At 40.9% G+C, this 14,418-nt stretch overlaps 1 protein-coding gene across 4 annotated transcripts in view; it reads right to left on the reverse strand.

Moving 5' to 3' along the window:
- Nucleotides 1-14,418, reverse strand: part of LOC127832460 (E3 ubiquitin-protein ligase MIB2-like) — a 78,106-nt gene that overhangs the window by 34,653 nt on the left and 29,035 nt on the right. For all 4 annotated transcript variants that reach the window (XM_052357933.1, XM_052357934.1, XM_052357932.1 and 1 more), the window contains exons 7-9: nt 13,717-13,827; nt 2,453-2,557; nt 1,201-1,372 (exon numbers count right to left, since the gene is read on the reverse strand). In XM_052357933.1, coding sequence (XP_052213893.1) covers nt 1,201-1,372; nt 2,453-2,557; nt 13,717-13,827 — 388 coding nt within the window. The remainder of the gene's footprint in view (nt 1-1,200; nt 1,373-2,452; nt 2,558-13,716; nt 13,828-14,418) is intronic.

Raw genomic sequence — 14,418 nt, forward strand, 5'->3', positions numbered from 1 at the left:
GTTAAAGTTGGCGCAAACCAACAGACCAACAAACAGACAGGGCAAAAACAATATGTCCCCGACTATAGTGGATGGGGGACATAAAAAAATTTCATTATGCAGACAGTGTCGTCCCTAAAGAGCCTGTGCAGACCTGACAGGCTAATCTGGGAAGACACTTTACGCTCATGTATTAAGTCCTGTTTTGATAACTTGTCTATCTTCAAAGCTGTTCATCGTAATCCATTTATCCCAGTGCAGCTGATTTTCTATGGTGTGAAATTTATAAAACATAAAGCATCTTTATACAAAAAATGTATGAGAAGAGCAAGCAAAACTTATCCATTTTAGGTTTTCATGAAAAATACACTTATTGAATTTGCATTGCGAAAGTAAATGAGACTTTTGATATAATACTCTTCACATAAAGTATGTGTCACTTGAAATAATTGTGTAAGGGCACCCTATTATTCAGAAATCCCCCTTCTGAGAGCTGCTGTGGGGTAACATTAACCAAAACAGAAAGAGAGCCCCCTAAAAACAAGCTGTTTTAAGTTTCCTCCAGCGCCCTCACACTACTTTGGCGGAAGGGGTCCGCAGCCCTTAGGAGGGGGAATTTGCGCGGCGTTTCCCTTTTTGGGAGATTTTTTTTACTTACTCTCTCATTATTACATGTGTACATGTTTGCACTATATTCATTGCATTTTTCATAATTAAGTATGTTTGCAAAGATTAAATTGAAATAGAATTGAAATACAATAATCATGAGACACATCTTTCTATTTTTTTTTTTTTTTTTTTTTTTTTTTTTAAGGGGGAATTTTTCCCCCCAAAAGGTGAAAAAAGTATACTTTTCAGGTGGGGGACTGGCACCGAATTTCGGCGGCAGATTTAATAGATTGAGGGCCCTGTCCTCAAGCGACCATAAGAACACAAGGTTTTTCAACATTTAGGGAATGGGGCCTGGGGTCCTTTGCATTGTGAAAAAAAACGCATTGTTTTGACCAAAAAAAAGAAGAGATATTGGTGCTCTTGTTCTTTTGCTAATAAATAATAAGAAATTTAGAATAAGCAGTGTTTCAGATTGGTTCCAGTTTCCTCAGAAAAGGTATGCTATATGTTTTTTCAGGACATTTGTCATAAATAGAGAAAAAACTTTCAGACAGTTTTGTAAACATACAATTTATAAAAACATGTCAAAACTTAATTCAACAGACTCACTCTGCATGTCCTCGCGCTCGTTGTGCCCCATGGTGTTGTTGAGGGCGGTCAGCTCATTGAGAGGTATCTGGGTCACACACTGAGGGTTGAACGTCCAGGTCTGATTCTTCACCGCCACCCGCAGGTCACCGTCAGCGTACACCTTCAACACTCGCCCGTTCTTTCCCAGTGTCTACAAATGCAGGGACAGATTAGCAGCGCTCTTTGGAAACTAGGCTTAATGCATGTGCTTAAAGTGGCAACATAAGGACAACTTCAGTGACCACACTTTTTGTTTTGATTGTATTTTTGTTCAAAGGAAGTCTCTTCATAGCAATTTAAAACAGGGCCCTCAATCTATCAAATCTGCCGCCGAAACTCGGCGGCAGTCCCCCACCTGAAAAGTATACTTTTTTCCCCTTTTGGGGGGAAAAATTCCCCCTAAAAAAAAATAAATATTTTTTTTTCTTCTTTTTAATAGAAAGATGTGTCTCATGATTATTATATCTTAATTCTATTTCAATTTAATCTTTTCAAACATACTAAATTATGAAAAATGCAATGAATATAGTGCAAACATGTACAAATGTAATAATGAGAGAGAAAGTAAAAAAATCCCCCAAAAAGGGATACGCCTCGAAAATTCCCCCTCCTAAGGGCTTCGGACCCCTTCCCCCAAAGTAGCGTGAGGGCAGGGCGCTGGCAAAAATCCAATTTAGGCGCAAAGTGTTGTACCTGAGTAGCCTGTGCGAATATGAATAAAACCCTGTGTTCTCAGAACAAGACTCAGATAGGGGGTGCTTTGTTTGTAATAACATAAGGTATTGGCGTTTGATTTTGGAACCACCCCAGGGGAGAACAATTACCATATCCTAACCCCTTACAGGATTCACCTAAACTCTCAACTTAAAGAGATCTAGAAAAGTTAGGATTTTTTTGTTTAACTATTGCAGTGCAAACAGAGAGGAATACAGTTAACCAATGAATGATTGTTCCATGAAGGATATAAGCATTAAAGAACAGCACAGAGATCAGTCTAGAAGGATCTCGAGATGTGGTGAATGAACCAGAGAAACTTCTATACATACCTTGCAACCAGGATAGGTCCCTAAATCTCTTATTTGTAAACCATAAATAATTCTGCTCCCTCCATTACAATTATCATTTTTAGCAAATGTGGATTACATCAAACAAAAAACAAGGCAAGGTCAAGAGGTCCTGAATTGATCCCCACACCTACAAACACTTGTGAGTGATGTAATCATGTTCTTACCGCTTTCATGGAGTCGTTCCACTCCCCGTGTCCCTTCTGCAGCTCCTTTACACGGGCCATGTTGTCAATGACCTTCACTGTGTCCCCTACAGACAGGGTCTGCACCTGGCGAGTAAAAAGGGCAACATTAGACTGGACATTCTTCTGTCAAACTCTTAGGCAATACTGTGAGAATTGGTTTGGGAAAACTGGGCTTAATGCATGTGCGTAAAGGTTCATCCCAGATTAGCCTGTGCAGTCCGTACAGGCTAATCTTGAAGCACACTATCAACCTTTAACAGGATTTTTGCTTAAATGTTGTCACATGTCAAATCCAAAATTCTTATTAGAATTTAAAGTTTTGTTAAAAAAAAGTATAGTCTGCAAAACAAAAGAAATGTGTACAAATGCACAGTCATAAGTCATTGTTTTGTCATCAACTAACAGAATAAATGAGATGATGTTCTGATGGTTGCCCTACAGCAATATATACTGTAAAACCATAAAATTTCGTGTGGTACGAATTAGTTACTTCATTTCAGCAGGTCACATTACACTATATCTTGACTAATTAAATATTTCGGAATCAAAAATGTTCTAATTTTCCACCCATTTGACATAAATTATATTTGTTTGATATTCACTAACATGTTTATGATTACTTAGTATGATAAGAACTACGATGTTAATGAATACTTAGTATGAATGACAGTGTGTTTATATAAAATATCAATTTGTTCCCCATCCAGTGCATTAATAACAAGAGGGCCAAGATGGCCCTAGTTAGCTCACCTGAGAGGAGTCGGTTCATTCAATCTATACCAAATGTCAAACTTGACCTAGATATTGTCCAGACAAACATCCTGGTCAAGTTTCATCATTATTTCATCTGCGAGTCATGATCAATGTACCTATAAAGTTCATGATCCTAGGCGTAAGCATTCTTGAGTTATCATCTGGAAACCAATTTTCTAAGTTGAGTCATCGTGACCTTGACAGCCATTGTGTGAATACATTTTTTGGAACTGTGACCTGGACCTAGTGACCTTTTAATCAATAGGGGTCATCTGCGAGTCATGATCAATGTATCTATGAAGTTTCATGATCCTAGGCATAAGCGTTCTTGAGTTATCATCCGGGAACCATTTTACTGCTTTGGGTCACCGTGACCTTGACCTTTGACCTAAAAATCAATAGGGGTCATCTGCGAGTCATGATCAATGTATCTATGAAGCTTCATGATCCTAGGCATAAGTGTTCTTGAGTTATCATCCGGAAACCATTTCACTATTTCAGGTCACCGTGACCTTGACCTTTGACCTAGTGACCTGAAAATCAATAGGGGTCATCTGCGAGTCATGATCATTGTACCAATGAAGTTTCATGATCCTAGGCATAAGCGTTCTTGAGTTATCATCCAGAAACCATTTTACTATTTCAGGTCACCGTGACCTCGACCTTTGACCTAGTGACCTGAAAATAAATAGGGGTCATCTTCGAGTCATGATCAATGTACCTATGAAGTTTCATGATCCTAGGCATAAGCGTTCTTGAGTTATCATCTGGAAACCATTTTACTATTTCAGGTCAACGTGCCTTGATCTTTGACCTAGTGACCTGGAAATCAATAGGGCTCATCTACGAGTCATGATCAATGTACCTATGAAGTTTCATGATCCTAGGCCTAAGCGTTCTTGAGTTATCATCCGGAAACAAATTTTCTTAAGTAAAATTCATTTTAATTATTAAATACTTACCTGTTATCTCTAGCTTACCCCTTTCCAAGGGAGTTATTTCATCCGGAAAATATTCAAGCGATAGGAATCGTCCACCTCTATAAGAATCCAAATCAGGTTAAACATAGTACAATGCAACCTAACAGGAAATCAAGAACCACAACTCATCTTTCCTTTACGCAAACATAAAAAGGCGATGAGCGGGGTGGGAGGTGGGACTTACCAATAACAGGTAAGTATTTAATAATTAAAATGAATTTTACTTAAGAAAATTTGTTTTAATATCATAAATACGTTACCTGTTATCTCTAGCTGATTTTGCAGCTGCGGCGGGAAGGTTCGCATATTTTTTCCCATCACAGCAAAACCCATATAGAGGGTTTACAGCCAGAGATAGTAGAATCAAGTCCTCGTATAATCTTTGTTAGTACAGTATAGTACTTAATTCTCGGATGGCACCAGTGTACTTACGCCATAGAAGAAACTACAGTTTGAGCCACTACAAGAGGACCCAACTTATACAAATTGTCTTGTTGGCACTCAAGAGAACGAAGATAAAAAGAGGAGAAGGTGGTCGGATTCCTCCAGAAAGCAGCTTGAAGCACTTCAGATAGTGGGGTCTGATTAATATAAGCCCACGAAGCCGAAAGAGCTCTTAATTCATGCGGTCTTATCTTAAACAGGGATAAATCCCTCGATGAAAGAGAAGAATAAGCTTTCCTTATAGTCGAGGCTATCCAACGAGAAATAGAAGCCGCAGACACATCGCCCCCCCTTTTAATGGAATGAAAAGTCTCTTGCGAAAACCTCGAATAGACTTTACCTTTTTAAGGTAGAACTTCAAAGCCCTGACCGGGCAAAGGAGTCTATCATCATCTTCATGTCCACAAGTTCTAGATAGACTTGGAACTTTGAAGGGTTTGGAAGCCATAGAGGGAAGTTGATTTTTAGCAAGGAATCCTGACTGACACAACAATGTAACAGAACCATCAGAAGAGTCAAAACGAAGATGACTATCCTCGATAGAAAGAGCATGAATTTCACTTCTCCGTTTGGCTGAAGCCATAGTAAGAAGGAAAACGGTCTTCCATGTTAGGAATTGTAATGAAGCCTGATCAAGAGGTTCATAGGGAGCCTTAATAAGGGAACCAAGCACACAAGCTAAATCCCATTTAGGAGCAAGTGTACGAGATACAGGACGACTAAGTTCCATAGCTCGAACAAGTTCTGAAATAGCTGGATCAGCACAGACTTGTGAAGACTTAGTGAAAGCCAATGTATGCGAAATCATAGATCTGTATCCTTTGATGGAACTAAGAGAAAGTTTCTTATCATCAAAAAGATAAATGAGAAAATCCGCTATTCGTCTAGCAGAGGGATTGAGGGGATTAATTTTCCCTCGAAAACACCAATTGGAGAAGAGTTTCCAACGAGCATCATAGACTGCTCTGGTGGATTTTCTCCTTGCCGAAGCAACGAGGGTTGAAGCCCTGACAGAAAAACATTTCTTCTGCAAAGATTGCCTGATAACTGCCAGACGTGTAAGTGGAACATTTTTGGGTCCGCATATAGTCTGCCGCTTTGAGACAGAAGATCTGACCTGTGAGGAAGATTCCTGGGATAATCGTACAGGAGACTGAGAAGATCGTTGAACCAAGATCTTCTGGGCCACCAAGGGGCAATCAGGAGTATCCTGCAAGAGCTCACCCTGATTTTCCCCAATATTTGGGGAATTAGAATGGGTGGGGGATAGGCGTAAGCGTCCAGTTGGTCCCATGCGAACGAAAGCGCGTCGATTGCCCACGCTGCTGGATCGTAAACTGGACTCACATACAGAGGAAGTCTGTGATTGTGTCTGGTTGCAAATAGATCGACCAGGGGATAACCGAACTTCTGGTTGGTCACTTCTTGATGAAGTGTCCACTCCGATGGAAGTAACTGGTGTTTGCGAGACAAACCATCCGCCAGGGCGTTGAGGCGACCTGGTATATATTTTGCCAGCAGATGAATGTTGAGTGTTTTGCAAAGAACAAGTAATTTTCTGGTTTCCAGATACAGGGATTGAGAATGTGTTCCCCCCTGTGCCTGGATGTAAGCCACCACAGATGTGTTGTCTGTTGACACCATCACACAAGAGTCTCGAAGATGTGATTGGAAATGAGATACAGCTAGAAATACTGCTCGCATTTCTAGATTGTTGATATGAAGGTGAGATTCCTGATGAGACCACAACCCTGAAATTATCAGACTGAGAGGTTCCAGGTGAGCACCCCACCCTTCCTTGCTCGCATCCGTTATTAGATATAATGACGGTTGCGGGGGAAGAAGGGGTACTCCTGCCAACAGAGTCTCCTCGTCTAGCCACCACTGAAGATGAGACCTTAAGGAGGGAAGGATTGGAATCTGTGTTAATAGATTGCCTGGAGACCATTTCCAACAAGCTGAGAGATAGTGCTGAAGAGGACGTAGGAAGAGACGTCCCAACTGCACAAAGTCTGCTACTGAGCTCAGGATACCGTTGAGAGAGAGGAATTCTTGAGCTGTTATATGAGATTGGGACAAAACCCAGTTGACCTTCATCAGAAGGTCTGATATACGTTGAATAGACACTCTGACCCGATTGATGTGGGTCAAGAAATTCATTCCCACAAACGTAAAGTCCTGTGAAGGAATGAGGTCTGATTTGTCTGCATTGAGAAGGAGCCCTAACGAGAGGAGCTCCTTCCAAGAGAATTCTAGGTTGTACAGAAGCAATTGACGATCGAGCTGGTGTAAGAGCCAGTCGTCGAAATACTGAAGAAGAATAATCCCGTGAACTCTGAGGTGTGATCCGACTGCCGACATTAGTTTGGTAAAAACTCGTGAGGCTGTCGCCAACCCGAAAGGCATAGACCGGAACTGGTAGACTTGGCCTTCAAAGGCGAATCGCAAGTACTTTCGGTAGTTGGGATGTATAGGAACATGGCAGTAAGCATCTTCCAGATCCAAAGACACCCCCCAGTGCAGGGGTTTGATGGATTCCCGTATGAAAGAAGGAGTCTCCATTTTGAAAGTTGGTTTGAGGAGATACATGTTGAACACTTTTAAATCTATTACTGGTCTCCAGGAACCATTTTTCTTTTGAACAAGAAAAAGACGACTGTAAAATCCTGGAGAATAAGGATCTTGAACCCTTTCTACCGCCTGTTTTTCCAAGAGCCCGAGAATGGACTCTGGAATATGTGGATGCCGAGATACCAGCTCTATAGGGACGCGAGAAAGTGGAGGCCTTTTTTCGAATTGAAAAGTCAGGCCTTTTGTCACAAGAGAATGAACCCATGCGTCTGAAGTAATTTGAAGCCATCGATTTGAGAAGTGGAAAAGTCTGGCCCCGACTGGTATTTCCGGCATCGGAGGTTGTGGCGGTAGAAAGGGAAGGGACCTAGGGCTGATAAGCAGGAGGTGCGCCCCTGCCGGTAGAAGGTTTGAAATTCCTCTGTCCCGGCTTGGGTTTGCCCTTTTTCCCAGAATCTTTATTAGAAGACTTGTGTGACAAAGAAGGTCTGTTATAGGAAGACTGCCTATTAGGACCTGACCGTGGATTAAAAGAAGGCTTTTTAGAGAAAAGGTTATTTATCTTAGCCGTCTTGAATGCTGGAACTGCTGGTGGCCTAGAAGCAGGATGCTTAAAGACCCCTTGGCGTTGTCCAGAGTTGTTTCTAGCTAAAGAAGCATGAAGTTGGTCATCCTTGTCAGCTGTGATTGCTTCTTGTATCCTTCCACCAAAAAGAAACCCTGATGTGAGAGGAGCTGTTCTGAGCGAGTTCATACCAGGTTCCAACAGAAAATCTTTAGGTAAGGAAGTAAGGACAAGATCTCTACGAATCCTTAGCATCTCGGACATTGAAGAAGCAGAAGTGTGAGATAAGGCCAGTGTGGTCCGTGAGAGATGAATTAACAAATCACGGAGTTCCTCCGGAACAGATTCCGACCAATCACACACCATTTGTAAAATTGTCGCTAGCATGAAGTCAATTTGGTTAGTCAAACCTAATGATCTACGTTCCCTCATTTCCCAAGTTTCCAACATTGAAAACGGAACAGAAACTGAATTGGAACCACTTGGCATTACAAGAGATAGCTTGCTTATGTCCGGATCTGGAACCGGAAGTTTTGAAAAATCCAACCCAGATGTTGCATGTGGTACAGGAGGTTTGTAACTTTTACTACCTTCCTGGTGTTTTGGATCAGCTAGTTCCTTAGGAATTTTCCATGTTTCTCCTCGTTTTGGAATAGTCTTATTAGCTGATTCCAATGATTGAAGAACAGATAGAACAGTAGAACCAATGGGAAGTCGTGGGTCAGGACGAGCCGTCGACTTAATAACCCTGTTGGGATCAAATGTACGAAAAAGTTGTTCTGTCACAGAAATCGTCGCATTTGAAGACAGTTCAGCAGGTCTTGGACAGTAATCTTCACCAAGAGTACGAAACATCAGTTCATAGATCTGACCAATCGGAGCTAAATATTGATCCGTCTCAACATTAGATTCTGCATCTGAATCAGCCTCACTCTCTACAACACCAGCGGTTTGTATAGAATCAGCAGGAACAGAAGTGAGAATATCTTGTACCGGATTGTAATTGTCTGGTAACAGCGAATGATCATCCCCGACGTCAGTAAACTGATAATGTAAACCGGAAGAAGGTAAATTATCAGCATTGACCGGTACAAAATGTCCCGCCGAATTCTGTATCCATAGTGTATCAGGATTCGACAGGGTAGCTGTAGGGGGTACACGACTAGATACTGTAGATGATACCCGTGGTGTTGACACTGACGCCGTAGTAGTGAGATGAGCTCCTGAAGATGCAATACGTGTGGCAGTCAACGTTGGAACCGACACATTTGGCATGGAAACATGCGATTCCATAATGGAACACGATGGTGAACGACTATACGTATGGTAAGTCCGATGCTGTCTACGTGAACGTTGCCGACGTCCTCGTTTCCTGCAATGTCGAGATCTGGATCGGCTGCGCTGTCGAGATGTGGATCTGCTGCGATGAGATCGAGATTTTTTGGAATACCGTCTCCGTGAGTGACGACGTGATCGCTTATGAGCGCTGCGACGATGATAACTGCTCGACGAAGAAGAGTTTGTCCGATGTCCACTCCTTGATGAAGACGATGTATTCGACGACGAATCGGATGTAGAAGAATACGCCGATGATGAAGACCGAGTTCTTCTTGACCGGCGATTGGTGTTATCGGTGGCAGGCCCAACTGTTTACCGGTGACCGGACCGGTGATCAATGACTGGACCGGACACCGGACCGGTGATCGGACCGGACCGGTGACATGACCGGACCGGACCGGTGACATGACCGGTGACCGGACCGGACTGGTGACCGGCCGGTCATATTATGACCGGTTACGTCACCGGACAAAGACCGTAGAATGGCGGCTGCCATGTGGTCTGACATTGATCCAGTCGTTCCATGATCAATGTTGCTGGTATGCATGGTTTGAGTCATAAGATCTGATGACGATCGACTGACAACAACACCATCTTGCCCGGTACCCAGTGACTGACAAAACCGCTGGTCATCCTTGACCAGTGGAGTCACCGGGTAATCAACGTCGGATGGAGGTTCGTTGCGTTTGCGGCTGATCGACGTCCTCCGGCGACCTGCTTTTGTCCATACGTCGTAAGCCCACAAATCGCAAACCGCACATTTGTTATTAAATGTGCAACCGGTACATGCCAAGCAAGTATCGTGGGAATCCCACCTTGCTTTGATATGACCACAATATGTAAACACAAAGAACGCTGTCCAATTGACCTCAATTACTTATTGGGGAATAGGCACGAATTCCTCGTGGTTCACGTGCTCATGACGTCATGTACATGAGCGACGATGCAAACAAAGAAACCCAGCAAAAGCAGAAATATGACAATTACTGCAACAAAAAGTATAGAAATATAAACCGAATGATACAAATAAAAGATTAATAAACTTTATCCTTTTAAACTCCGCCAAAAACACAGTGAAAAGAACACATAAGTCCTGAGCCTAAAATAGGCGTGCACATGGTTTTATCCGGAAAGGAAAGATGAGTTGTGGTTCTTGATTTCCTGTTAGGTTGCATTGTACTATGTTTAACCTGATTTGGATTCTTATAGAGGTGGACGATTCCCAGCGCTTGAATATTTTCCGGATGAAATAACTCCCTTGGAAAGGGGTAAGCTAGAGATAACAGGTAACGTATTTATGATATTAAAACCATTTTACTATTTCGGGTCATCGTTACCGTGACCTTTGACCTAGTGACCTGAAAATCAATAGGGGTCATCTAGGAGTTATGATCAATGTACCTATGAAGTTTCATGATCCTAGGCCTAAGCGTTTTTTTTAGTTATCATCCGGAAATCATTTTTCTATTTCAGGTCATCTCGACCTTGACCTTTGACCTAGTGACCTGAAAATCAATAGGGGTCATCTGCGAGTCATGATCAATGTATCTATGAAGTTTTATGATCCTAGGCATAAGCGTTCTTGAGTTATCATCCGGGAACCATTTTACTGCTTTGGGTCACCGTGACCTTGACCTTTGACCTAGTGACCTGAAAATCAATAGGGGTCATCTGGGAGTCATGATCCATGAACCTATGAAGTTTCATGATCCTTGGCATAAGTGCTCTTGAGTTATCATCCGGAAACAATCTGGTGGACGGACGGACCAACATGAGCAAAACAATATACCCCATCTTCTTCGAAAGGGGGGGGGGGGCATAATGAGAAAACTGCCCCCTCCCAGCAGCCATGTAATTCAACTGACCGGAACCATTTTTTCACTCAACTCTCGTATCAAGGAAACAAATGTTCTGTGCAAATTTCATGAAAATTGGGCCAAAAATGTGACTTCTACTGTGTTCACATGTTTTAACTATATATACATATAAAGAAAAATGCCCCGCCCACTGGCGGCCATGTTTTTTCACCGATCCCGACAATTTTTAAACTCGTCCGAGAAATCAATAAAACCAATGTTTTGACCAACTTTCATGATGATTGGGCAAAAATTGTGACTTCTAGAGTGTTTAAAAGGTTTCTCTATAGCCAAATAGGGAAAATGCCACTATATACATATAGAGAAAAATGCCCCGCCCACTGGCGGCCATGTTTTTTCACCGATCTTGACCATTTTCGAACTCTTCAGAGACATCAATTGAACCAATGTTTTGACCAACTTTCATAATGATTGGGCAAAAATTGTGACTTCCAGAGTGTTTAAAGGTTTCTCTATAGCCAAATAAGGAAAACTGCCCCGCCCACTGACGGCCATGTTTTTCAACAGATCGGAACCACTTTTGAAATCAACCAACATATTATTAAGACAAACATTTTGACAAAGTAACATGAAGATTGGGCATGAAATGTGACTTTTACAGTGTTTACAAGGTTGTTTTTTTTTTGACCTAGTGACCTACTTTTTGACCCGGCACAACCCAGTTTCGAACTCGGCCGCGATTTCATTGGGACAAAGCTTCTTACCAAGTTTCATGAAGATGGGACAAGAAATGTGGCCTCTAGAGTGTTTACGAGCAAATGTTAACAGACGAACGGAAGGACGGACAAAGACCGGTCACAAAAGCTCACCTGAGTCGGTGAGTTTATCTTTTTTTATTCATCATCGTTAATGTACATTTTATTCATCATGGTTAATATATATAACATCAACGATTGTTCTCATTTACGTGATGTCGTCAAATTAACAGTTTGCAGATTTATCACATTTGTCAATAAGTGCCAATTAAAGTTAAAAGAAACATAACGGTTTTCACACGTGATTTTGGGGAGCTTATTACTCAATTGTTACTACTAGGAGACCGATTGCGCTGAGAATTGCAAGTAATGTGCAGGGACCCACAAGTGCGCCATTTTATCGCTCATATTGACAATTATCTGCAACACTTTCATGCTTCAGTGCACATGAACCTCACGTCTTGCTGTCAACACAGATCAGCAGATTATGCTTCGTTATTACCAGGGGTGGCGAAATCAAATGTCCGAGTTGCCCGAGTCGTACATTTGCTTGTCTGGGCAACTGACTTTTTTCAATTAAGTTGTCCGTGGACAACAAGTTTTTTAAAAGTCGCGTCCAGGTATACAAAAATACATTGTATTAAAGCCGTAATTAAGTTTTACAAAACCGGATGTTGACACGTGATTACATTGTCAGTGCTATTTGCGGAGCAATCAAGCTAAAATACGTGCACTTTCCTGCGCAGTGATCTCCTTATTCTGCAAGAAACCGGGAGCATGCCGCATTTTCAACATTCGGCCCGACTGTTAGACAGTGTACACACTGGTTTCTTTATTTTTACAATCAGACGGAAATAAAAAGTATCAATCTAAGATAATCAAAACACGGTCTACCTTGTTATTAAAGACGACTTGCATGGTAAAGATGAAACTTTTTTTTTAATCTTCAAGAACGGAGCAGAAACCCGAAGCTTTGAGCAGCCCACCTCCCAAAAAAACTAAGAAAGATTATGATAAAAAATATGATCTAAGTTAACGCACCAGAACTTTTCAAAAAACTTGGCCAACAGATTTTCAATGGTTACCAGTTTATATAATCAAATTGCTACCAGCAGCGGAGCCTCAGTCTGATGAGGTCAACATATTGGACTAGTTTAATTTGTTAAGATTACAATGTACTTATGTTCAGCACATGTTTTAATAACACTAGATTCGCAAGATTTAAAGTTTGAGAAATTCTTTATATTGTTTATCATATACTGCTATAATGAATGTACCATTGAAATACAATTATAAACAAAACAAGCAAATCATACTCATGTTGATATATTCCACATTATTTAACATTAATCAATAAATGCGTTTATAATTTATATAAACATTAACGGACAAGTGTAGTTCAGCAACGGGCAAGTTAAATTTCCTAAATGGTTGTCCGTGGACAAGTATAGTTTTTTTAGATTTCGCCACCCCTGATTACTCTGGTTGTTTTAATTAAAGTTTAATGGCGGTCAGTCTTCCCCGAAAATTTGAAACCCACGAAATTACGTATCAACGAATTGTTTTTTATTTGAAATCCACGAAATTACGTGTCAACAAATTAGTTGTTTTTTATTAAACCACAAAATTTCACACCGACAAATTTCTATACGTTTACAGTAAGTGTCATTTGCTAATAAACTGTTTGTTGGTTTACAGACAACGGAGATTGAGAAGGGCAAAATTTATGGGATTTAAACGAACGCCACAATTATCTACCTGATGTTATCCCTTCATTCATGCTTATGACACACAAAAAACCATATCAGACACTTATCTGTGGTTGCTGATAAATTCCTATTATCTGCTAGATTGTGCTGCTACCTGTTGAATATCTTTATAAAGGGCGAATACAGTAACCGCATGCTGAAGTTAAATATCCAAATAATGTTCATTAAAATACTCAACTGAGTTTAGTGAAGATTGGAACTTGAATTAATACCTCTCCAAGTTTATGATGGCGATTAGAAATTGGTCATACCTTGGTCAAGGCTCCGGGGTGGAAGGTCCACCTGTTGGCACATCCCTCGTACTGTACCCTGACATCCCCGCGCTCTGTGATGCGATGGACTGTACCAATCTTACCTACATACTGGGTAAACATGCACAATTCAAGGGGATTAACATATTGGAGGAAACATCAGGATGAATAATTAAAACCAATAAGCTATATCATTGAAAGAATGGGCTTATTCTATGCTTATCGGTTGTTTAACTAGCGTCTTCTCAGAAGCAGTAATGAACATTACCATAATTTGATATCTTCCATACACATTAACATCAAAATATATGATTACTTGTCAGTAACTTTCATCCCATATTACCCAATAAGATTTTTTTATACATATGTTTGCTTTAACTTTCATTAATATTATAGTAAAATGGTTGGGTTTCTTCTATACAAGGTGCTGTCATAAAGTGTCATTCCCTCTGACAAATTATTTCATATGTCTTTCCCTAAAACTGATCATAACAAACCATTTTTTAATTCCAAGGCTAAGAGATTGTTTGTCTAGAATCACACATTCAGACAAATCAGATTAAAAAAACAAGATGTGTTTGAGAAACACAATGTCCCCTATATATGACCTTGACCTTGTGAAGGATGACCTTGACCTTGTGAAGGATGACCTTGACCTTTCACCACTCAAAATGTGCAGCTCCATGAGATACACATGCATGC

This window comes from Dreissena polymorpha, chromosome 5 (genome assembly GCF_020536995.1).
Source record: "Dreissena polymorpha isolate Duluth1 chromosome 5, UMN_Dpol_1.0, whole genome shotgun sequence".
NCBI classification, from domain to species: Eukaryota; Metazoa; Mollusca; class Bivalvia; order Myida; family Dreissenidae; genus Dreissena; species Dreissena polymorpha.